We start from the raw sequence: 25480 nt of genomic DNA, 5'->3' as shown, positions 1-25480 counted from the left end.
ACAAACAAGCGGAGGCCATTTTTTTTCTATCATTTTACTCTTTGGCTTCAACGTCTTCATTTTCCAGGGCTGACGATTGAGCAAGCTTGGTAAATGACCCCTTGTAATGTGATTATTAAAACAAAACCTCGTTTTGCTCCCCTGTTGTGTTTATGTAGCTTGGCCACGATCCGAGTGGGTCTCTCGATCCGTGTATATAGTCTTTTTTTTCCCCTGTCTAGAACAATGAGGGGATATACCCGAAACACATCAGTGAACAGCTTATTCTGTCCGTCACGTTGTTTAGCCTGGAGGGTGTGGAGGACACATGTGAGATTGGGCTACGGAGCTTTGGGGGCGACGCACAAGGGACAGGCTTGATGGGCTTTTCCTTCTGCTTGTGCAGTGGGTATGTAGAAGAGCTTCCAGAGAGGTGGGCATATGCAGTTAATGGGGTTGAGGAGGCTGAGTTGTGGAGGGGGTTTTACCGTAATTAGACGCCGTATCTCTGTAATTTGGGGATTGAAGCCGCTGTGAGGGGTCCTAGACAGAGACAAAACCCTTCGGCCCCCCCGCAGAGTAGATCCTACCGCCACAATTGCTTCATCAAGTGCTAAACACCATTATCATGAGTATTATCCGGTTCCTGATGCATTACTTGGAGCATAGAGTGAGCAAGGCTTAGAAATCTCTTCACTGAGAACTACAGTACCCAGACCTGCACATAGATACTGTACTTGCATTAATGTCATGGGCCCTACCAGAATGGACCTATGCAACAAATATTGCTTTATGTATTGCCCGCTATTGTGGGATGTATGAACCAAATATAATGTATGAATGTAGTCGAGCATTGTCAATATATCTCCAATGGAAAGAGCGGTGTTATGATTCGTCGCACAGTCCCTCAACTGACCCATCTGGTGATGTAATCTAATCTTATACACAGTATGACCTCTATATTGGTTTAAAACACAAGACAAAGACCTTACCATTCACAACAACAACAACACACTGGTTTCTATTTATGGTCGCAGGTCAATGGGTTGTTATTTAGTTTTGTGAAGTGTTCATCAAATCTAATTGAAAACCTAACCACTTTGAGTGATTTCAGAAACCACAAACTTTAGAGTGCTTCATTATATGTGTTTGAGAACCTGCATAGTCCAAACCTTTCCTGTCTGTCTTTTTAATATTATCCATTCCATGGCTTTCTCCTAAATGGTATCCCATTAGTGTTCTCCTCCTTCAGTTTTAACACTGCACTTTCTCTGGAGGTCAGAGTTCACTGCCCTCTTCTATTCGTGTCAAAGCCCTGTAGTGCAGACACCTCAGAGAGAGGAAGGAGAGTATCAAGTGTTCAGTCTGCTGGGAACCAGTGTTAATGGGGAGTCTAGTCAAAGAGTCGGAGAATATGGACCGGTGACGAGAAGAAGCGGGAAGAGGATTTGGATGGGGGGTGCCAGATGATTCGCTCCCTCTGTCATTAATTTAAATGTGTGGACGTGGAGATTAATCTGGGGGTTACACGAGGGATTCCCGTAGTGGGTTTAATAATATAATATAATATATAATATAATATGTAATGGAAATGTTTCTTAGTGGGATGTGTTTCTGGGTATTTCAACACAATGCAATGTTTCATTTAACTTATAGGCGTATTTGCTGCGATAACTAAGACTCCACAGTAAAACATTTGGTTGAATTGCCTCAGACACCCTGAATGTGGTATATTTTAAGCACACGTAAATAGGGCAACAAGGACAAACGTAGAACTGCGGCAGCATAAGAGGTGGTTTGTAGCGCAGGCTAATTGGAGCTGACACTGGATGTCTGGGCAGGGTCTCTTTTGGCAGTCAGAAGCAGAGGGCAGCAAGGTAATTTAGATTGTGTCTGAGCTAATCTGAGCCAGCCGACGAGATTAGGGCGATTTATCGACTCTGACCAGGATGGGATCCGACCACCCTCCTGTCTCCCCCATAATCTGCCCTCCACAATAGCCTTCCCCAACGAGAACCTTTCTGCTAGGCTACAGGATCCAGATACATTTAGTTGGCAAGCTAACATTACAGCCTTTAAAGAAAAACCAATAGATAGTTGTAATGATTGACCAAAATCATTATTTGCATATGTCATTTTTACATTGACATAATCCTGCCCATTTGTGATTTCTGATTAGTCTTGTTTTCCTTATTCGTTTTCTTCTATGGTAAATCTGTTAAGTGGCTTTCCAGTTATTCCCTCAGTTGAGTAAACAATCCATTAGTAAAATGATCGAAGTGGCTGTAAAGACATTTGAAACTCATTTAACAGGACCACAACTGCTGTGTTACCTGTGCAACACACCAGGTCTTGCCAAGTCAAGAAGACATTCGTCTCTTGGCTGTATTAGTCACATAGCAAAGATGTTGAGTGCTGCTTGTAGACTTGTTATCCTGTGATTTTCACTTCACACATAATATGGGGATTACTCCACGGTTGTCTGTCTGAGACCTGACCGAAGGCCAAGTATTACTACAGACTTGTTTATTATTAGGTCGAGACAGACACAAGATATTACACTCGACCGGACAAGAATAGAACAGATACTTACCGCACAATCTGATCTGCTTTGCATTGCTTGTTACTAGAGTTGTGCTTTTGTTTGACCTGTCCTGGTCCTCCCTTTCGGACTTCTCCATCAGTATTGGCTACATTTCAAGGCCTTTAGAACAGGCTTTGTTCTTAGAGTGAACAGTAGCATTTACATCAGACCGTCCTGTCTCCCTCTGCAGTTTCCTAAGACAATGGATCTAATTTTATGCCAGTATTTTAAGACCAATAACAAACGAATGATTTTGGATCCATAGGCTACATGGATGTATAGCTTAAATTAGAATATAGACAGAAGGTAGATACATTATAAGATGAAGTGTTAAAGCTGTAAATAACTATCTGTTCACAAGTTAATCTGCTGCCTTAATTTCAATGCTTTATGAGCATATTTATTGTTACACCAGGTTTTATTGCTCTTAGCCTGATTGTTCTCTCCCTTGTACGTCACTTTGGACAAAAGCGTCTGCTTAGTGACTAAATGTAAATGTAAATGATATATAGATACATGAATGTGATAAAATCCCCTGACCACTCCCATCTGAACAACAAAGAACGGAAACAGCAGAGAGAGTGAACAACACCAGGTGTGACTCCTAGTATAAACCCTGCTGACCTTTGACCTCCCACTCCTGACAGAATCTGCCCCTGTCAAAGTGAATTTCAGAGGATCAGGTCACAGCGAAAGACCACCTGGTACCTGCTGAGCTGACCTGACGCGTCAGGATACACACATATCCCCAGATCAATCCCAACCCGCGATGGCACGCTATCTACTGGGACAACCCCACTCCCTCATGCCAGACGGCTAACATGACCTGCTCTGCGTTTTGTTGGCGGGCAGGGCTTGCGTTTGATATATCTGCTCCGTGACGAGGGCAACTGTCTGCCTCCCGTGGATGTGTCTGGTCTCTTGAGCGCTGCCATTCACATTAACCAGGCCCATCTGGTTGGGATGAAAACAGAACTAAATTCGTAACGTTATCTAATAAACGTTCGAGTTATTTGATTCATCAACTGGAATGTGTTATAAGATTACAACTACATTCAATGAATTTATTCATATTTATAATGGGGAAAAAAAAGAAAATGTGACACATTTAACAGGTCAATCAGGAGTATCACAGTGTAGAGGGCTATTTTTGTATGATATTCTGGCTTGCAGACTGAACTGCAGGCTTTGGCCAAATGGCTTTTCTTTATATACCATTATCCATGGTATCATGAGCATATCATGGAAGGCCATATGTTGCAGGAATTACATCCTATTTTGACCAGACAGATTATTTTCCCGAATTACGTTATTAACTCAATACTAATAATAATGGCACCTGACACTAAAATACATCGATTTGGGCCAAGTGTGAACATATAGTTAGCCAATAAGTGTCCTCACACTGTTTCAAGATGGCAAATTATAATGTATCACTGACTTCTGTAGTGGCTTCCTTCGAGGGCTTAACCAATAGGATTAGAGGGCAAAAAAAATCTTGTAAAGTCCTATCTGCTTATCTGCGCTTGGAGCTGACTTCAGTAGAGAAGGAGCTTCCCGTAGGAACCCGGGGGACAACACCCTACAGAGAAATGGAATGAATAATAACATGGTTTGCCTAGATTTTTTGGCCATGAAATTTTGTGTATGGGAAATGCATATCAACAGTGTATCAATGCACTAACAAGAAGGTAGAGGTCAGATCAAAGCTTTTTTGAGATTGTGTTTTTGGAGTACAGCGCTACAATGCCGGGCCCTCTGTGGAGATGCGTTTCTTGGATTTGTATGGTGGTGGTTTTAACAGGAATATTTGACAAAGTCACAGGTAGGTACTGAATCCCAAATTCTTACCTGTATTATCAAACCAAACCATGAGGAGTCCGAGTCTCACTTTTACTTTCCTGTTTTCAGATGCCACTGGTGGAATTCACGTGGACACTTTGGTACGGAGATATGGCCAAGCAATGTCTTCAGAGACCAATCAAGGTTTATTTGCTCAGTCTCTTTCAAAGGCCCTGCCTAACAGATCGCATCAAGAGAAAGGGGCATTATCCCGAAGAAAACGGGATATACTGTTTCCTAACGGAGTTAAACTTTGTTCACAAGAAACCGTTCAGCAAGTGATACATAATCACCTGAGCTACTTTCACCTCAGAGGTAAGCTGTTGGGTTGGCAGACCTCTTTTTCTCTACAACAGATTCGAAGATGTCTTTGTTTGTTAAGTGGTTAGAATGTTAAGTCAGAATTTGACTTGGTTTGACATAGTTCACAATGACCAGGGAACATTCTCTTAGACAATTAGACAGGTATCACAAAAAGGAAACCAAAGACTACAAACCAAACTGTTAAAAAATCTGGGGCATATTAGGCAACCTGCTTACTTGTCACAATTAACTTATCAACCACATCTTGTTTACCATTTCATCTTTCCACTGTCATCAGAAAGATGAATAAGGTTTAATCATATCGGAAGAAAAGTGTTGACGACAGCTCCCAGGCAACTCGCAAAATGTCAGCACAGACATTACATTTCATGCCAGAACTGATAATGGTTGGACTGAACAGCCATTAACATTACACCATGGAGGATTGCTAAACCGTTGCACTACTCTATCCCCGTGAGGCGACCCTGAGGTGGCTACTTACAGCCTGTCAGCGGGGGCTGTCAGAGTCTCACCTGCCTGAGCTGGCCATCAGTCTGAGCAGATCCGGCACGTGTCACTACGCCCGTGGAGGCTTAGCATGTGCCCCGGCTGCTGGCTATCATCTCAGCATTTCCTATCTTTAGCCAGTTTCACTCTGACAGGGGGTATGCCAATGAAAACTAGCCTTTTGGCTACAATTGGGTGCATTTACATTTCAATGTTTATTAATGCACACTGTCCCTCTTCATCAAATAAACAAATCAAATCAAATCAAAGCAGGCCCAGGCCTAAGTGACCTCCTCCAAAACAAGGTCCCTATACTGAATTCTCTAAACAAAACTATCGTCAAAAAATCTTAAAAATCATACTTATACTAATATTTATATATAGATTACAGGTAATTAAAAAGGTAAATAGTTATTCGTGCTAACTATTATACTATTTCTAAATTATAATTGTTATTACTTTTATTATTATTATAAATGTTATACTATTATTGTGTTCACAAAGCCTAAAACTGCAATGCATAGCTGAGGAACCCTCAAAAGGGTTCCGCAAAAAATAGCTAAAAATGAGGGTTCTTCTTTCACAGAGCCAAGCTGATGACTGCCTAATGGTTCTCTAGGTTGAACTGTTTTTTAATAAGAGCATTCTGTAATAGTGGTGCAGTAGACATTGATCAGATGAGCTGTGGTGCCAGGAAAATATGAGAGACCCAGGGCTCCTTGTGAGTGGGCTTCTGGTTAGTCTTTCGGGCTTCCCGAGTTCACTGTGCAGATGTGGCCTGTTGAGAGGGAGAATGTTCACCGGTGTTGAAAATCGTCAAGGGTTAATGTCCCTGCAGTTATTTATTTTTCCAGAGACAGGCTACATTGAGAGAGAATGAGGAGTAACACATGTCTAAATAGCAATTTGCGTCCAAGCTGAGAATCCAATCCCTGTCTGGAATATATGACGCGTGCAGGGATCAAGAATCTTTCCATTATTGTGTCCGTTATTACTGTTTTTTTTTTTTTTTTTTTAATGGATATCCATCAGTGCTGATGGGTCGATGGGATGTCAAATTCCGCTACAGCTTTGCCTGGCTCTGCCATGGTGTTATGGCTCAACAGTTATTTTCAGGTCATGGATATCCATCACAGTCTCACTTTTCAAAAGAACTGCTTTTTTTTCCAATATGTCAATATTGGACTGAGTTAGCTATTTTTTTTAAATGATAAATAGCTTAGATTCTTTTTTACTATATTTACATGGCAAATGTGCACACTGGCCCAGACATGAAAGTGTGTATGACAATAATGAGTATAAAATGGCAAGACATTACATAGTACCACACTGAAAAATAACATGTTTGCATAATGTGAAACACTGGCACCATTAAAGTGGTAATTGGGTTATAATGCAAATTAATTTCAGGTTATATGAAAACGGTGACCACTGCACAGCTGTCTGAGATCTAGCTGAATTTCTGACGTTGACACCTTAACATGCATAATAATGTGGTTGATGGTCACATCTGTTAATGTATGTGTGTATGTATGTGATTTTTTTTCTGCAGTGTGTCAGGAGACTGTGTGGGAAGCCTTCAAGGTCTTCTGGGACCGTCTGCCCGAGCGAGACGAATACCAGTTTTGGCTGGAAAAATGCCAAGATGGCACAGCCACTGTTTTTGACATTGGCAGAAGCTTCAGTCAGTCAGAGGAGCATCTCACCCTTGTGCAAAATGTGAGGGGAAATATTTGTTTAAAGCCTCGAAGATAAAGCAATGGATTTTCCAGAACAGTTCCAGATATCTTGAATGTAGTATGTAATGTGTATTCGGTTTGATTACATACCAACTCACATTCATTTTCTTTGCCTTTTCATTTTTTTTCAGAGAGTATTAATGACTTCATCCAATAGGTGAGTGTTCAATGCTATATTTCATTTTTTTTTTTTATTATTATTTTTTTTTTTTTTACATATCCTCGATTCTGTTCGAAATAGAGTAGTAGTGTGGAGCAGAGCATGTCTGTTACAATATAAACACTCTCATAGAAGAAAAAGTGCCCTAAATTGTCCCCATCGGAAAATACTCCTTTGGTGCCAAGGACAACTTCTCTGAGAAATAAGAAACAATACGTCTCTCAGTGTTGGGTTGTTTGAAAATGAGCATGTTCTACTTGGCACCAAATACAAATTCTCAGGGGGGGATAAATTGAGGAACCCTAGCCAGAACCTTTAAAAACAAAACAAAAAACCCCTCAATAGACTCTTGTATTTTTCCACACTTGTCCTGTATTCTGTTACACTCAGAAATAACCAAATTAAGGCTATCCTACAGTAACACCTGACCGCACATACTGTACATACTTATGTATACACATAAACATTGAAATAGATAGAATATATAGAATAGAAATATTCAATTCAGTACCTGTTCCAATTGTTTATTGAACCTTTCAGATACACAATGGCTTTCATGATACATTCACATGAAAACTAGGATGCCATCACACAAAACTCAATGTCTAAAACACCTTACAAAAGTAGTCACATTTTAAAAGACATCTGGGGAAATTCTTGTATTTACATCCCTCTCGTGTTTTCGTGGTCCTCGGCATCATCTGCTTCAGTGAGCCCTTCAGCTCCTGGTCTGACATGTGCAGGTAGGCCTCTGGACCCTCACCCCATGGTGACCCAACACGGCTCTGTAGAACCTCTATGCTGTGTAGACACCAACCTCCCCACGCTTTAGCAAACTCTTTTCTCTTTGCCAGCATCTTGTCGGTTGCTAGTCACAGCTAGGTGTGCCTGTAGCTTCCTTTTACCGTCTAATGCATCTGGGTTGCTTCATTTTACTACATGCCATAATGGTGTCAGTTTGTTTTTCTGGAGGGGCGAGACAACCAAACTGAACAATATGCATGGCAGCAGCTGTTTCTAAGCCGTTTTCTTCTGGAAGCACTTGTTATTCTGACCATTTGTACTGATTTCACTTCTCATGTTACTTCTGAACAGCCCAGATTCAACTGCTGCTCCAAAAGAAGAAACCATCCAAACCACCACTCTGAAGGGTAAGTAGTTTTTGTTTCCTGAAATTAGATTTTACAGCTGTGTGGCATGCATATGATATATGTTTAACTTGTTCTTTAACGCTGTTGCATTTAGCCATAGCCATAGATTACCTGCTGAAGGCTAATCACACACATTATTCTCAGAATAGCTCCTAATCCATCTTAGTGATATCACTCACTGGTGTCAACGAGCAGGATCAGAAACCTTTGTATGGCTTCACCACACAAAAAGCTGAATGCTGACTCATTTCCGGGAGTGCCTTTAGCAATACGTGATGTATAGAAATACACTTGAACTGCAAACCTAAAATAACCTTTTGTTTTCTTCCTAGGGAAGCAATAGTCTTACATTTTTAAGTCAACGTTTGTAATGTTTAATTTCTTCCTTTATAGAAGTACAGACGGTGCTGACAGACCTTGATGGGGACAGCGCTCCAGATCTCCCTGCGGAAACAGAAGTAGTCCAGGTCACTTCAGAGCCTACTGTGGAGGAGGTTACAGAGGACCATGCTGCTGGAGTTGATCCCTATGAAACACCTGAGGACACGGATGCGATAAGTCCCGAGACCACAGAAGAGGCAGTCGAACAAGCTGCTGTTGAGGAGATAAGCCCGGTGGATATCCAAGAGGAAGTGGAGGACACTGCAGAGGGGATTGCCCCAGATGTCACTGCTGAAGCCCCCCAGGAAGTGATAACTGAGGGGACTCCCGAAAACACTGAGGCAGGTGGTGTGGTCACGCTTGAAAAGGTCTCTGAGGAAGTCCCTGATGAGGTTGTGTGTGAGTGTGAAACAGCTGAGGAAATACCACCCGAGGTTACAGAGAGCACTCCAGAGGTGGATCAGGTCATCATTAGGGTTGAGGGGGAAACACCTGTGCCTACAGAGGGCACCCCAGAAGAGGACACACCTGTAGACGTTTCACCTGAAGAGGATGTGGCAGAAGAGGAATCACCTGATGAAGGTTTACACGAAGAGGAACCAACAGAGGAGGTCATACCTTCAGAAGAGACAATTGAAGCGGTTGTAACTGAATCAGAATTACCTGAACAGGTCGCAACTGAGGAGGAAATACCAGAAGCGGTTGTCACTGTGGAAGAAGAACCTGAGGCGCCTGTAACAGAATTGGAAGTATCTGAAGAGCCTGTAACAGATGAGTTACCTGAGGAAGCTGTAGCTGAGGAGGAATCACTTGAGAAGGTTGTACCTACTAAAGAAGACTTACCTGACGTAGTCGTGGAGGAAGGGCAAGATGAGGTTGCACCTTCAGAAGAATTGACCGTAGAGGATTTATCTGAGACAGACGATCATACACCTGTAGAAGAAACAACAGCAGAGGTTGAATCTGATGTTGTCGTTGAGGAGACTCAGGTTGAGGAAACACCTGAAGACACCACCCCTGAAATTCATGAAGAGGAGATATCAGACAATGCTGATGAAGATGCTGCATCACCGGTAGCAACTGAAGAAACAACAGGTACTCCAGAAGAGGAGGGCGCACTTGAACCCACTGAAGATGAAGTGGTACCCGAAACAGCTGCTGTGGAAACGTCAGAGGAAGTGCTGCCAGAAACAGAGGAGGTGGCAGTTGTGGATGAGGGTGCTGCCTCACACACAGGTGTGGCTGAGGGTGAACCTGCTGAGGAAACAGTCATCGAAGACGCAGGTGAGACTGCTGTAGGGGAAGTGATACCAGACACTCCCATGGAGGATTCACCAGAGGCTGCCACAGAGGAAGGTGCAACTGAGGTTGATGACACACCTGAGATTGTGGTAACAGACCATATGCCAGAGACTGTTGGGGAGGAGGATGGATCTGACACTTTTCTGGAACCAGAACCAGAGGTTTCAGAAGTAGACATCTCAGAGGATACTGCCACAGAAGAAGTTGCGGTTGAGGAGGAACCACTTCAAACTGCGGAGTATGTGGAGGAGATCACAGAAGTGGAAGCAGCGGAAAGGACACCAGCACCCACTGAAGAACCCACCACAACAACTGAAGCACCCATGGAAGAAGACATAGTAGAAGAGGAAAATATGGTGAGCAGTTCATAGTTGGCAGGATTATTAAATATTTAAGATAATGAAAATGCAGATCTATGACCAAATGAACGGTAACCCCATGTTTGTACTGTAAATTTGTAAATATTTTGCACTTTCAATTATGTCCAGATCACCAATGAAATTGATGACGTCATGGCAAGGCCAATAAGACCTATGGGAGAGCACATTGTGGAGCTCAGCATCAAGCTTAAGGGGGAGTTTTATGATGACTCCCTGAGGGACCCGTCCAGTTACTTCTACCAGAGGCTGGCCGACCAGATTACACAAAAGGTGGGATGGATGCCTTGTTTCTCTAGCATGTCTCCTCATCCATTACTCTTCTGCTTTTGCTCTTCTCTCTGTGTTTCCTCTTGACCTTTCCACTCACTTCTGTTGTCTCCATTTGAACTTAGAGGAAAGCAGGTTGTGGAAGCTTAGTTCAAAAATGATTCCATAGTGGCACAGGTTGAAAGGAAAAATGAAAGACAGTGGTCATCTTTATTTATTTATTCGTTGTTGTTTTTTTAATGATCTGTCAAGCAAATCCACTGTGGACAAAGCAGGAAGAAGGTTTACTGGAACTCTTGAGAGCCTTGACTGCAACAGTTACCATAAGTTACATTTGCAAATCTGCGAGTGACAGCCTCTGGGAAAGCTTCGGCTGCCTGGAAACACTAAGTGTATTCCCATTGCTGGAAGTTGCCATCGTTCACTTGCGTGCTCTCTTCTGGCAGTGTCAGTGACTTAGTTTTATATCATAGCTGAGCACTTTTGTGAAGGAAATGTAGAGCATATGAATCAGTCAACCCAGAACAAATAGCAGGTGGTATCTGAATAGAGACTAAGACTTCTGGGATTGGTGTACAGGGGAAGGGCAGGAGCCAACCAGTGATGAGCTCTTTGACCCTCAATGACAATGGTAAAATTCTTAGTGCAACGAGGGAGAGAGGAAAGAGAAACATTTAGTTTGATTGATTATATGATGATGTTACTGTAATATATTGAGAACCAATATTGCCACCAATAAATAAAGCAGGATTCCAGTCAATGGAAAAATGGCCTCTCCCCACTGGCGATTGTTGTTGTGTACGATTTTCTATCAGTTCTCACCACACAATGACATCTCATCTTTGCTCCTTGAATGTCGATTTGTAATGGTATGGAGTTATTGAAACTTACTACGTGTAAAAAAGACTAGAAATTGAATGTTTATTTTTCGAGTCTCAAGCCTATAAAGTTACACTGGGTGCCTTTAAATGGGGATTCTAAACATTTTGTAAAAAATGTTGCCCCTCAGATGCGGGTTCTAATTGTTAATTGTTAACAATTGCTAATTGTTCCTTGCCTTTGCTTGGTACTTGAAGTTTTGGTGGACTTTCTACTGTTGTTTTGCATTCAGCTGGCTCATAATAATGGTGTATATCCTCTGTTGTCTCTGATTTCATAGATTGAAGATGCATTTGAGCGACTTCCTGGTTTTAAGAATGTGTTTGTGCTTGAGTTTAGGTAAGTTTGACCAGCTCTCTCTCGCTCTCTCTCTCTCTTGCTTTCTCTACTATAAAACAGCATTTAAAGTTCACCCCCGGCTCTGTGAACTCCACCCACTGCATCCTTTTGAAAAAAAACTAAAAAGTGGCGTGGAGCTGAGGAGGGGGGTGTAAACGCCTGTGAATGATGAGTCTCGATCAGCAGATTGACAAATTGATTTAATTTAAAATGTACAGCTCATTTAAGTGTACACAACCTCTTTAATGAAATGATTGGTTCTGGTCAAATCTTATTGTGATTTATAGTGGATTTATTTCTCTTGCTTCTCTTTTTAAAGGCCACAGAAGGATATCCAAGGGTGAGTATTTGTCCCTCGCAGAAGTCAATGTTTGACCTACATAACGAGCTCACCATTAAACATCTACATTTAACTGTTAGCAGTTAAGAATGAGTAACAACCCTCTTGATCCTGTGACCATGTCAAAAAACCAGAGGAGAACCTGAAAAGCCCTTTAAAAGCCATAAAATACAATCTGGAGAATGTAAAATGGGCTGAACAGGGCAAGGCAAATACCTGTGTGTGATAAATCCGTTCTCTCGCAGTAGTAGCATCACTCCCCATCCTGCTCGATCCTGCAGCTGCAACCCCCCCCCCCCCCCCCCCCCCCCCAGGGCCTGTCCCCCTCCTCCATCTCACATGATGGGAAATTCATGTGACTGTGTTTGGCAGGGACAAGCCAAAAGAGTCAATCTCTTTGTCTCACCCTCTCCAAGCCTACACTTTTAATGGACGATGGGCTTGAGTAACACAAGCCTCAGAAACTTTATACAAGCAGGGCCAAGTTGCCCCACTTCTCTCGTATCCTGACAGAAACTTAAAGGTGCGAGAAAGCTGTGATCCAAATCAAGGCTTTTTTTTTAGCCGCTATGAACCTGTCTGGTATCTGCTACATCTTGCTCTGAAGTCCTGCTAATGACTTACTATGGCCAATCACTCTTTAAATTGGATAAGTCCTTTGCTGACTGAAGGGGCCAGCTGCCGTCCGTGATGGGATTATACGGAGAGGTTTATGACAAGCTCAATTTTCTCCGCTGTCAACCATCGTCAACGCCAGATTCTCTTGTGGTTTATCACCGGGGTTGCCGGCAAAACCGCATCATGGATAAATGCACATTGTGAGCTCCCTGAGACTTTTAAAACCACCTTTACTTTCTCTGCAGTTTGTTCTGCAGGTCATGTAAAGCCTATTAGCGGGCAGCCTCTTTTATGAAGCTGCCAGAAAATCGGAACCTAAAGGGATATTTGACTGTTGGGGAAAGAAAATTGATCTGGTCGTAAACTCACGGGGCTTTTTCACACTTGTTGAAAAATACGTATGTGGCAAAATAAAAAGTCAATAACTCTCGCAATCGAGGTCAGAGCCCAGTTTCCATCCTCCGATAAAGCCTGCCTGTTTGTGCCTCTCGTGAAGTTTTAGGTGTACATACTACTCTGGTAGCAATTTTCCAATTCTAGATTTTTGTTTTCTTGGCATCCCACGCCAATGCAGGTCAAGTACAGGTTTTGACACCATATTTCTTGTTATATTTTCTTGCTAATACAGTAGGTTATATTATTCACATAACCTTGTATGTGATGTGTCACTATTATATTATATTATATTATATTATATTATATTATATTATATTATATTATATTATATTGTATTATATTATATTATATTATATTATATTATATTATATTATATTATATTATATTATATTATATTATATTATATTATATTATATTATATTATATTATATTGACGTGTTACTTGCTTACTTGTCTTACAGTGGACTTGGAGTGGTTGTCCACTATGCTATCACTCTTGAGGGTGAAGGAGGTGGACTGAGTAATGCAACCATGGACTACATCACCCTTCAGGCTAACATGGTGGGAAACTCATATCATGAGCCAGATGAGCTGCCCACAGTGGTCTACACCATCACAGACTTCCGCAACTACATCACAGAGGCCCTGCACAAAGAGAACTTTATTGGGAACAACACTCTGGACGTGGACCCTGATTCTCTCCAGCTAGAGAGCGGTACAGCCTGTTCTTAAAATCTGAAAATTAATTAAAAGTAAATTTGATGTGGATTAGGTGCTTATAGGCTGAACGTCATATACCATTTCGGCCTTCATGGACCTCGGCAAATACGTATGGTCGCGTTTAGGCCACACGTATAGTTTGCCTAGCTAAAGACAGGAAACTTGCATATTTACATAATTTTGGGGTGCTGTACTATATTAGAAAAGCCTTCATGTCATCTTACTATGTTGTTATATCATTTCACCTGTTTGGCCTTTGCTTTTTGCAGTGGATACATTGTTTCCCGTCAAGCCAACAGGAAGAGCCATTGATTCTAATGACCTGGTAAGTGGACAGCTGTTCACATTCTTCCTTCTAATTCATTCAGATACAGTTTCTCCTCTGCAGGGTATTGCAGATGGCATTGTCCATTTATTTATTACAGTTTACCCCTATGCCAGTGGAAATACTAATAAAATGTTATGTGTGATGTAATTGTGTAATAATATTCTTTGTTAAATGAGTTAAATGTGTAAACTCCGTCAAATATCTACTTAGCCAGTATCTGCGGTATGATATGAAATTGGAGCAATGTGCAGCTGTTGGAGCTCAAAAGGGTCTGTAAAAATATTTAAGCCTATTTTCCACAAAGCAATTCACAAGACACAACTCTGTATGCTGTATTAGGCAAACTGTTTAGTTCAATCACAATGAAATATTGAAAGCAATCTGTTTTTAATTCCGGAGGACACATGTTGCTCTCAGTGATCCACTTTCCTCATAGTGAGCTCTGTTATTAGAAAGGCAGATACAAATGCTCTGAATAATTTCAGAATTTACTGGCTCTGTTTTTCCCCTCACTTTTGACTAAATTGGCGCTTTTTACACGTCCCTTATTAAACAGATTTACAATCTTGTTTTGGCTGACTTGTACTGTCCGAGTTTGTCTCTGGGAACATGTGTTCTCTCTCACAGTCAGGTAATGGCTTGCCTCTCCCCAGAGACACATGGCTATTATGGGCAGTATAAGAAGGCAACATCTGAAGTCAATTCATTATTATTTTTGTCACGTTTGACAAACAGAGTTTTTAATGTTATCCTTTGGGCATTCCCGAACGTTTTTGTTTATGCTATGTAATGTCTACGATGAAAAACAACAAAAATCTGCTATAACGAACTGAAAGGGCTTAGTGGGGAGTCTTGATGTTCTTGGTCATCTGGGATGGCAAAAAAAAAAAAAAAGCAATACAAATACTCCATGACTGTAGGGACACCATGTGTGAAAGGCCTTAATGGAGCAAATGTGGGAGGATAATTAGACTCAAGTGCTTTAATGCACAAGCTGCCAGATATTCTCATCGGTTGAAACATCCCGCAAATCCACTCCTGATTTCTCTTTATCCTCCTGAATGTGTATGAAACACCAGGCCGAGTCATCTGGAGCCAGGCACACGAGATGAGGGAGTCCTGGTTGCTGTGTGCAAATCTATTTCCTTTTGCATGCCAGTGTGATTTTTCCACTGCTCTTAGTCCGGAAAAGGGGGAAAAATATTTCCATTGCAATTCACTGAAGAGGTTAAGGAGAATTTGTTCCACTTCAACCATAAGCACAGTGTTTTGACTTTGTGCATGTGTGTGTGACGCTCCTGCGTGTGCCTTCTGATTCAGCTGTGCAATAACGTGAGAGTAAGTCAAAGATGTTGCCACAGCCATTCCTATCAACCACCAACAACTATACTGACCTGCCTGTACAGTATTATTGTAGGTTTCCGTAGTACATAGCTGATCCGAATGAAAATACTGAGATGGGAGTTTGTGTGTTTAGCATGTGGGTGTTTTTCATCTTGAAGAACATACCAAAGGACTGTCTCTACAAATTCCACTATTGAGATAAAGGGCAGCAGGATTAACTTGTCCCTTGCTAGAACCACCATGTGTATTCTTAGGCCCCAATGCATTCAAAGCGCGTCTGTCTCTCTCTCTTTCATACTATTTATTTATCGATGACAACAGACTGTGCCTCCAAGCTAACCAGGAGAAATGTGTAGACATGTGGACTGGGGATGTACTTTTTTCCTTTGCACAAAACCTGACCAAACATACACTATGACTAAGCTTGATCTTTCATGTAAACACACTATTCAGCACAATGCACAAAGCTAATGTTTGCCAGTTTAAGACTAGTATTACAGGACTGCCTTTGTACAATGTTTTTTCCAGGAGGATGTCCTTGCTGCCGAAAAGCCTCCTGATATTCCTGGACAGGAGCTGGTTGGCAATGACCTCTTCCTGAAAAAAGAGGACTTCCTGTTTGACCCTGTCCATCCATATGATCCGTGGACGGGCCCTCAGAGCAAGCTTGCCAGTGAAAATGATGTCTTTAGCCTCGAAGACAATGATTTGAATTCATTTACCCTGGCTCAAAAGGGAGATGTTGTGCATGACTCCCTAGACTTTGGCTCTGGCTCTGGGTTTTCCGGGGATGAGCAAGGTCCCGACTTCTGGCCATGGGTGCCAGAAAACCCCTCGCTGGATAAAGATGACTCAGAAGCGACGGGCGAGACCCTGGATAAGCTGAAGATTCCAGAAGAACTTGACAAGGAGGTTCCTATGGAGCAGGCAAAACCAGGGCAGGAGCCGGAACAAGAGTTGGTCATCGAGGAGCCATTTTTGGAACACACGCTGGTGACTCAGGACATCCTCACTCACCCTCATTACACAACCACCGACCAAGCCCCGGCCTTCTGGACCATGGAAACGCTGACCGTGGAGCTTTCCGTGCAGACAGTGGAAGCTTCAGGGATGTACGACGACTATCCAAGCGAGCCGACCATCATACACGCCCCAGTCACCAATTCACCTCTCCCCGAGGAGCCTCCTACATCGGAGACATTATTCATTGATCAGTCTCCAGTGATTGCAATTACAGAGCCGAGCCACCAGGAGGAAGCCTTGGAGGTCATCCCACAGGACAACTCTGCAATTGTGTCTGAAGACCAAGAGGTTACTGAAGATGCTGTAGATGCTGTAGAGGCTGATGCAGAGTTACCTGCCGCTGTGAGCATCGAAGAAGTTGCTGTGTCTGACTCTGACACCAATGAACAACCAGAGACTGGGGACCTGACGGTTATTGACGATGGTGTTGCTGAGGACAGAGAGGATGATGGAGGGGTTAAGATTTTAGAGGAGACAGGAAAGGATATAGAGCTCACAACCTCGGAGAGTTCTCCCGGCGAGATCTCAAACGAGGACCTCACAGAGGATGAGATAATTTCCGTGACTGTGACGGCCGCTGGTCCAGTCCCCACGACTACAACTCAGTCCACCCCGCTCTCTCCTGAGAAGGAATCTCCTTTCACCCGCATATCAAACGCGGCCCCTGAGGAGGATGAAACATCAACCACAGAGTTCCCTCACATTCTGGAGGAAGCCAGCGATGAGACTTCTCTGTATGGCCTTGACATAGAGCCTTACATGTACTTTGATGAGACAGAGCCTATAGAGGAGGCAGGTGACGATGATCCTTTCCAGATGTCTCAGGTACCCTCATCGGCTGTCTTTCTCAACGTTACACACGATGCCTCGGACCTCACATTCTTCGGGGACTCAGAAGATGGCCCCACCATGGAGATACCAACTCCAGATGCACATGACCTGGATGTCACACAGATGGCTAGCATCGCCGCCATGCCAACCAGTCCGGGCAGAGCTCTGATGGTGTTTTTCAGCCTAAGGGTGACCAACATGATGTTCTCAGATGATCTGTTCAACAAGAGCTCTGCTGAGTACAAGTCCCTGGAGCAGAGGTTCACTGAGCTGGTAAGATACACTATGCTCTCAGATAACGGGGACACCACTCAGGGTGCACATTCATCATACAAGCAGCAACAAAAGAATGTTTACTCACATACATCAACCAATAAAAATAGGACATCTGATAATAATGTTCTGTAATGACGTTCCTTGTCTTTTAAACAAACAGTTCAGACACATCTGGATTAGGAAAATGAGTGCATTGAAGAACAAATGGAAACATTTAGCTTTATCTGATTGTCTGATTAACTTACTCGCAGGATGCATAAAATACAATGGGATGGTTTGCATGGTAGCTAAGCCTATCAAAAAATATTACAGTGTTGTATGGTGGTTTATAATGTTGAATGGTTGTAAGCCATTCTTTAGCTGGATGTACCACTGCCGACAGGCTCAAGTAACAATAGCCATGGTTTCTCTTCAATTAACCCCTGTTAACGAGCCCTTAAGTGAGATTAACACTAGACCACCACATTTACTTATGCCTTCTCTGAATTGGATTAACAACGTCCTTGTGACGTCCATCTAATTCCACTGCAGTGCAGGTAATACTCTTCATTTCGCCACACAGCTTGTCCCCTACCTGCAGTCCAACCTAAGCAACTTTGAAAACCTGGAGATCCTTAACTTCAGGAATGGCAGCATTGTGGTGAACAGCAGGATGAAATTCGGCAAACCAGTGCGAAATGAAGTCACCACAGTTGTCTACCTCATCCTGGAGGATTTCTGTAACACAGCGTACCAAACCATGAACTTGGCCATTGATAAATATTCGCTGGATGTAGAATCAGGTAATTATGCCCATTTCTTACACGTAAACAATATCATTATCATTAATGCCTGCATGTATGTAAAAGGTGCATCATTACTGATATTTGCATGAATAGTCAATATTAATAGCAGACTTTTGCACCTTTATAGTCTATATCAATACCCGGCATTTGGAAATTTGGGATCTGAAAGTGGGTTTACAGTGACTTGGTTGACTGTCAAAAAAAGTATCATGCAAATTTGTGTTTCTAAACTGGTATATCTCAGTATTATTATCCTTCTAGGCACATACATTGACAATCACTTCCACACACAGGTCAGAAGCCAAGGTTGCTAAGCTGGAGTAAGTGGGGTTAAGGGTCCAGGTCAATGAGACAGTAGTAGAGTATTCATGCCACTTATCCTTCGGCTTCCGGCTGAACTCTTATGGGTCGTCATACAGGATGTATTTATATTTAGTCTCGAGTACTTTATACTCTCAATAGCGCCCTACTTTATTGTGATATATTATTTGGATAAAAGCCATCAGACTATCACAGACGGATGACAAAGATACAAGAGAAAATAAATTGGTGAATGTTTACATTTCTTATAATTTCAATAAATAATTTAGACAAATTACAGGTCACTTCCTTCATTGTGACGTATGAGTTACTTAACTGGGTCAAAGTTGAACAAATCTCAGCACAAAGTATGTCAAACCATAGCAATTGTGTACATTGTGGCAACTTTCACTCAGGGTAATGTAATTTGTGTAGTATACTGCATATACTATAAGTCTTTCATATGATGTTTCACAACAAAGTCTTCAATAAACCCACCTTACTTGTCTGAAGTGCTTGACTATCAGGCTGTGACCAGTGATCACCCGATGTACCGTGTTAAGAAAGACAATTAATACCAGATTATGCAAGCACAGTGTTCCCAGACACAGTGCCATTGATGCTGTACTCAGTCCCCCCTAGAATTGTGCCTAAATGGTGAAATGGTCTGCTAATGGGAACCCACCCTCGGTCTGTCTGGTTTACACAGGGCATTGTTTTGTTTCTGTCTGCCCTGAGGCACACTGCAGTTTTGGGGGGGCTGAGAACTTGTGACTCAATGCCTGTATTGTGGTCATTGTCTTTTCCCCCCTCGGCTTGGATCTGGTAATCTGTCTGAGCCAGTTACCTATCACAACATGACAGCTCATCATATCCTAACGCTGAGTCATTATGAGCTTGAGCGCTTACAAACACAGCAGGGTCCAGTTATTGTTTGATGCCTCACAACAAGAGGTTCCACTTAACATGGAAAAAATCGGAAATTTTATCCTGAATGTGTTTTGTATTCCTTGGGTTTTCTATTGTCAGACAAAATTACTGTACTGTAAACCTAGCACTGCCATCCCTTTTCTGACAATCAAATCCAAGGCTGATGTTTTTCCAACCAAGCATTCCTGTGCCAAGATGGTGTTATTTGCAGTTACATGTTATTACAATGTAATAACAAAACCCCAAACGGTCTACAAGCTTAGTAAGATACATGAAGAATTACCCACTTGTATACGTCGTTTCTGTTACATGGAAGGGTTTGCTCAATATCACTTCTATTTGCCACTTCAGGTGACAGGGCAGACCCATGCAAATTCCAGGCCTGTAATGAATACTCCAGGTGCACGGTGAACAGGTGGTCTGGTGAGGCGGAGTGCCTGTGTGACCCTGGCTACTTCAGCGTGGACAGCCTGCCATGCCAGAGCATCTGTGACCTACAGGAGGACTTCTGCCAGAACGATGGGAAGTGTGACATCATCCCCGGAAAAGGGGCCATCTGCAGGTCAGTGTTAACTACAGGGAAATGTGGGGCAAAAAAACCCCGCTTAATTTAGTTAGAAATATCATCAGGTCACCCACTGTGAACAAAACACTTATAGACACGTGTAGAATATGAGGAGGCATGCATAGTGAAAAAAGATCCTTGTGCCTTTGCTGAAGATTAAAGTACACGTGTGACATGTCAGAAGTTAAATCATTTCCTGTATCTTTCCAAAGAGATTGGCTAACAATGTACTACTTTGCTGCGTAACATTACAATAAGAACGTCATATGATACATGCAATTACTGTACATGTACTGAGAAGGCTTTTGGCACTGTAGGTGTCGTGTGGGTGAGAACTGGTGGTATCGAGGCGAGCGCTGTGAGGAGTACGTGTCTGAGCCACTGGTGGTTGGCATCGCTATAGCCTCAGTGGCTGGCTTCCTGCTGGTGGCGTCAGCCGTGATATTCTTCCTGGCCAGGACGCTGCGCGACGAGTACGACAAGGATGACTCAGAAGACCCCCTAAGGTAAGGATCAGACAGTAATGCACATACATTAGCATGGGCATTAGCAGTAGCATATTAGCATGGGATTTACTGTGATTACGGTCTGTGCGTCAATACCCAGTCCAAAGAGAGGAGGAGGGTAAAGAAAATGACAAGGACGAGAATTCAGTGGAAGTTTCTGCTGAATTAAGGGTTTATGTTCGTGAGTGTATTCTTCATCACATTTATTTCACATTCTCAAAGCCATGGTCATGGTAAATTGTGCATGATTTTGTAAGAAATGAATTGATTAGTATTATTTATTATTGTTATTTTATTGAATAACATTTTCAGCTCTGTGGGTGATTTGGAACTCAAGCCCCTCCATTATTTCAAATTAATGAAATACTAAAATTACACCTAAATTTGATGTCTTGCCATTTTTGTGACACTTATGACTCTTGGCTGTGTGTTTCTCTATTTTATTAGAGTTAGTGGAGATTTTATGAATCAACAGGGTGGGGCTGTGGTTTTCCCCCTTTGTCCTTTTCCTAAGAACACACATATTGTACGCTCACAGGGCCAATGGGTCACTAAAACTCCTCCATCCCTGCAAGCATTGCAAGCACGGACAGGTTGTGAAAATCTGTCCTGCAGTGTTTGGGTCCAAGAAAAAAAAGTTATACAGTGTTTGGCCTTAAGTCAGCCCAAATCCCACGCTCTTTTCAACCTGGCAGGAAAAGGCTGGAGTTGATTTGGCAGCCGTGTTGCATTTTGAATAACAAATCAAGACATGTTTATTGAAAAGTCTCAAAACACTCCTGATTGTGTTTAAACACGGCGGGTTGTGGCAGGATCAACAGCGTCCGGCATGCGTGCTTCTGGTGGCTTACTTTCTAATTGTACTCCATAGGAGTCCTTAAAGCAAGACACATTGGTGCTAAACTGCTGTTCTCCCACCCATCGGTTGGGCTTCTACCTCCCTCACACTCAACTCAGGGGCAGATGTACTAACACGTTTGTGCCGTTTTAGTGGTGACTTTGTCACAATGTGTGCCTGAAAACATGGCATGGTATGTACGAACAGACTGCAAATATCTTAACCGCATCCTCCCTACTGCAGAATCAATGCATGAAAACCGGAGGGGGGCAACCAACGTCTGTTTTGCGGTGAACATTTTTTTCCGCCTTTTAAAAGCAGGTGTAATCCAGATTTGCGCGTTAGATGCAGGAAAAGTAGAAACTTCCACAAACAGTATTCTGAGCTCCAGTTTGTTCGGCAGCTATGGCAGCTACCATCTATCTACTTGCTGTAATCGAACAGCTGGCAGAGCAAGTAATGTCACAATAGGATAATGTTCTACCATTCATTTCAATGTAAAAAAGAGAGGGATGAGAAACAACAGAACAAAAGAACAACAGGGGCATTGCAACCATTACAAGCACTCTACACCGGGTCAGGACACACGTGTCACAGTTGGAGGGGTGTTGGTATTTCAAAAGCGCCCTGAGTAGAAGCGGTGCTAAAAATTGTTTGAATAAAGATAAAACTTCACACTGCAATCACACTGATGAGAGGGGTAAAGAATCCAAAGGACACTATATCACAGTGGGAACAGATTAACAAGCCAGCAAGTGATGCAACAGCCCAGTGTGACATATCACAATGCGCCAGAGTTGAAAGTCAACACGTAGCAAATGCCATCTCTGCGGTAGGGCCCTGAGAAGCCCTTCTAATGCCCCATGCCGAGGATGGGGTCAAGTCTTAATCGTGTAGTCAGACTTTCCATGGCTGGCTGCGACAATAAGGTGTTATAAATAGCTGAAGCCTTGATGTGCGTGTGTCTGTGTGTGTGTGTCTGTGTGTGTGAAGTATGTGTGTGTGAACTGTGTGTGGCCGTCTTAGCGTCCCATTGTGAATGGGATCAATGGAAACTTGCCATCACATGCCATAAGGGAACGGATGGCTAGCTTGACTAAAGGGCATTTGCCTGGCATGGCTCCTCTGGTTTTCGCCCCAATAGGCATGGTGAGAGCGAGCCATCCTTGGAGAGGGCGACCAAGTACAACCCCATGTTCGAGAGCGACGCAGCTGTCGGGTACAACCAGTACTACAGGCGCTACCCAGATTTTCCAGGTTACAGCACGGCCACTACCGACGCTTCCAACGAGTTCAGCAGTGAAGAAGTCAGACAAATATATGAGAACAGCGTGCTCACCAGGGAGGTACGTCACATATGTTTTCTTGGAGGGGTGTGTGTGCATATGCAAATATGTGTGTGTGTGCTCACACATTTGTGTGTGTTTGCTAGTGTGTACTTGTGTGTGCAACCTGGCAATTTGTAGATGCTCTCCCACTGTGTGGCCAGACTCCCTGTACACTTAATTCACTCATAAAAAAATAAAATAATCCGTGTCTGTTCTGAAACTCTCTTCATGTATTTTAATGAAAAGAAATCATGACTCCCCTTGGTCAGGAGACTTTAACTGATTTATCGTTGCTTTATGATCTTTTTGAACATAAATTTAAGGGCATGCATAAAAAAACCTGACATATGTATGTGTTTTTGCATATCCAAACAGTAAATGTGACATAAAGATATAAATTACACCACTTATGTAATGGCCACTGTTATTCCTGTCAGCAAAGATTAATCTCCCCCCCCCCCCCCCCCCAAACTAATTTTGGGACCGATGGCGTCATTGGAATTGCCTTTCATAGCTTTTCTTGGTGGATCGAGAGGGATCGGGAGGGAGTAAATATGTCACTTGCTGAGCCTCTCACCTGTGACACTCCCGAGGTGAGGGTGCTTGGCCCAGACATCTCCTGACCGTGGGCGGTCAGTCTGGCTCTTTTTATGGAAGCGCCTTGGGTTATGTAACCATCTCTCCTCCTTTCTTTCCCCCTCCTCCCTCTCTCTGTCCTCCGTTCCCCTCTTCCTCTCTCTCTCTCTCTCTCTCTCACCTGGTATAGGAAATTGAGGACCGCTTACGGGTAATCGAGCTGTATGCCAAGGACCGGCAGTTTGCTGACTATGTGCGGCAACACAAAGTGTGAGTGTGACTGTTATTATTACTGCTGGCAAGCGTAGTCAAGGAAACAGGGAGGGCAGCCCACCTGAAACACTAAACCTTGTTAGAGATTAAGAGCTCAGAGAATGGAAGGGGGAAGCGAAAGGCGACCGCCAAATCCTCTCTTACCTAGCACCCCCTGTTCCCCCATCTCCTGTGGAGAACTTCTTCTCCCACAATGCCACCTCTGATCAGGTGGATATGTCATTACTTGTGCAAACACTGAAATACAATCCCCCCAAGAATCAACGGAAGGAGGCTTCATGTGGCCAAAACCCATCAAAAATATTTGAGCAGTGCTGCACAAGCTCTAACAGATCACAATAGACACTGGAGAAGAGATGAGAGCTGAAAAGTGCAGAAGAAGTCATCTGAAACTGCAAGAGGACCTGATTGAAGGCTGTGCTGTTTTGTCTAGAGCGTCCCATTCCAGACAGGCATCTCATCTGGAGGAGGCCTTTTTTTTTTTACCTTGAACAGGTGTAGAGTTCCAGACAGAAACAGTGCAGACGGTCATTGCTGAGACTAACATCCTTAGCAGCTGTGAATACAGGGGAGAACATTTCACATGCTGTACCCGAGTGTCCTGAGGAGAAGGGAGGTGTTTTTGTGAGCGTGGGGTGGGGGGCAGGTGGGGGGCAGGTTGGGGGGCAGGTGGAGGGTGACTTTGGGGAAACCACCAAGACAAAGATAGAAGCAGGGAGAGAAAGAAAGAAATAAAGAGAGAGAGAGAGAGAGAGAGAGAGAGAGAGAGAGAGAGAGAGAGAAAAAGACCAAAAAAAAATGGGTACTATTGGACATTGAACTCCAGGGAGCACTGAGGGCAAGGGATGAAACTGGAAAATGCAAGTGCAGCCCATCTGTCTGGACTCAGTTCCCTCGCAGCATGAAAACAGCAGACTCATCTGCCACTGATTTATCCGTGATTGTCTTGCACTCAAAGTGCCACAGGCTGTCCCACTATTTACCCTTTGCTGCTGCTGCTGCTGTTGTTGTTGCTGTTGTTGAGCACCACTGCTCACTGTCAGTAGCCACCGGGTAATTAGCCTCTGTTTTGTTTTTTCAAATGCAGGTTCCTGGACAGCCGGAGAGATAGCACATCCTCAATATAGCTGCGGGGAGCAGAACCATTTACTTATAACCACAAGGTATTGATCCTGGTGTTCCAAGAACCTAGACCGTGTTTCAGACCGCTTTGTTTGTGCTTTACATTTGCATCCACATCACCTTATACATTGTCAGAGGATCAAAATGATGAAGTACCTGTCAGGAGCCAAATATCATTGATACATTTGGGTTTTGTCAGACTGCAGCATTGCATTCACTCTTAACTGTTTTCTCTCTCTCCCTCCCTCTTTTTCCTCTTGGCTTCTCTTTCTTTCTCTCGCCCTCTCAGAAGCCTGCCTTTGTCTTTGAAACAAAAAAGAGAGAAGATGTCTTTTGTTGCCATAGTGTTCCTTATAGACTTGGAGGAAGACTGGAGATTTGGGGAAGGATGCTTCATATTTCCGTTGCTGGTCTCTTCTCTGTGATGGTGAAAGTGCTAACCAGTGGCTGGGCATGGAAGACTTCTTTCTTTTTCTTGTGGGATATGAACTTCTTTTTTGAATTTTTGGTGTGCGTGCTATGAATGCTTTTGTCTTTTGATCATTTTCTCCTTGTTGACTCAGCCATT

General features: G+C 43.0%; 1 protein-coding gene across 1 annotated transcript; it reads left to right on the top strand.

Moving 5' to 3' along the window:
- Positions 1–4309: 4309 nt before the first annotated feature.
- LOC308361563 (interphotoreceptor matrix proteoglycan 2-like) lies at positions 4310–24917 on the top strand (the record flags this gene model as incomplete). The annotated part of the gene is made up of 19 exons (XM_080833948.1): positions 4310–4388; positions 4475–4720; positions 6768–6934; positions 7086–7111; positions 7825–7857; positions 8210–8265; positions 8659–10304; positions 10437–10598; positions 11755–11813; positions 12133–12153; positions 13629–13882; positions 14157–14212; positions 16088–17686; positions 18252–18471; positions 20056–20266; positions 20587–20775; positions 22758–22959; positions 23708–23787; positions 24878–24917. The coding sequence occupies 19 exons, from the start codon at positions 4310–4312 to the stop codon at positions 24915–24917; spliced, it is 5346 nt and encodes a 1781-aa protein (XP_080690074.1).
- Between the last annotated feature and the right edge of the window lie 563 nt (positions 24918–25480).

Source organism: Sprattus sprattus, assembly GCF_963457725.1.
Source record: "Sprattus sprattus genome assembly, chromosome: 3".
Lineage (NCBI taxonomy): Eukaryota > Metazoa > Chordata > Actinopteri > Clupeiformes > Clupeidae > Sprattus > Sprattus sprattus.
Note: the sequence above shows the minus strand (reverse complement) of the source record. Positions and strands in the feature narration are given on the sequence as shown.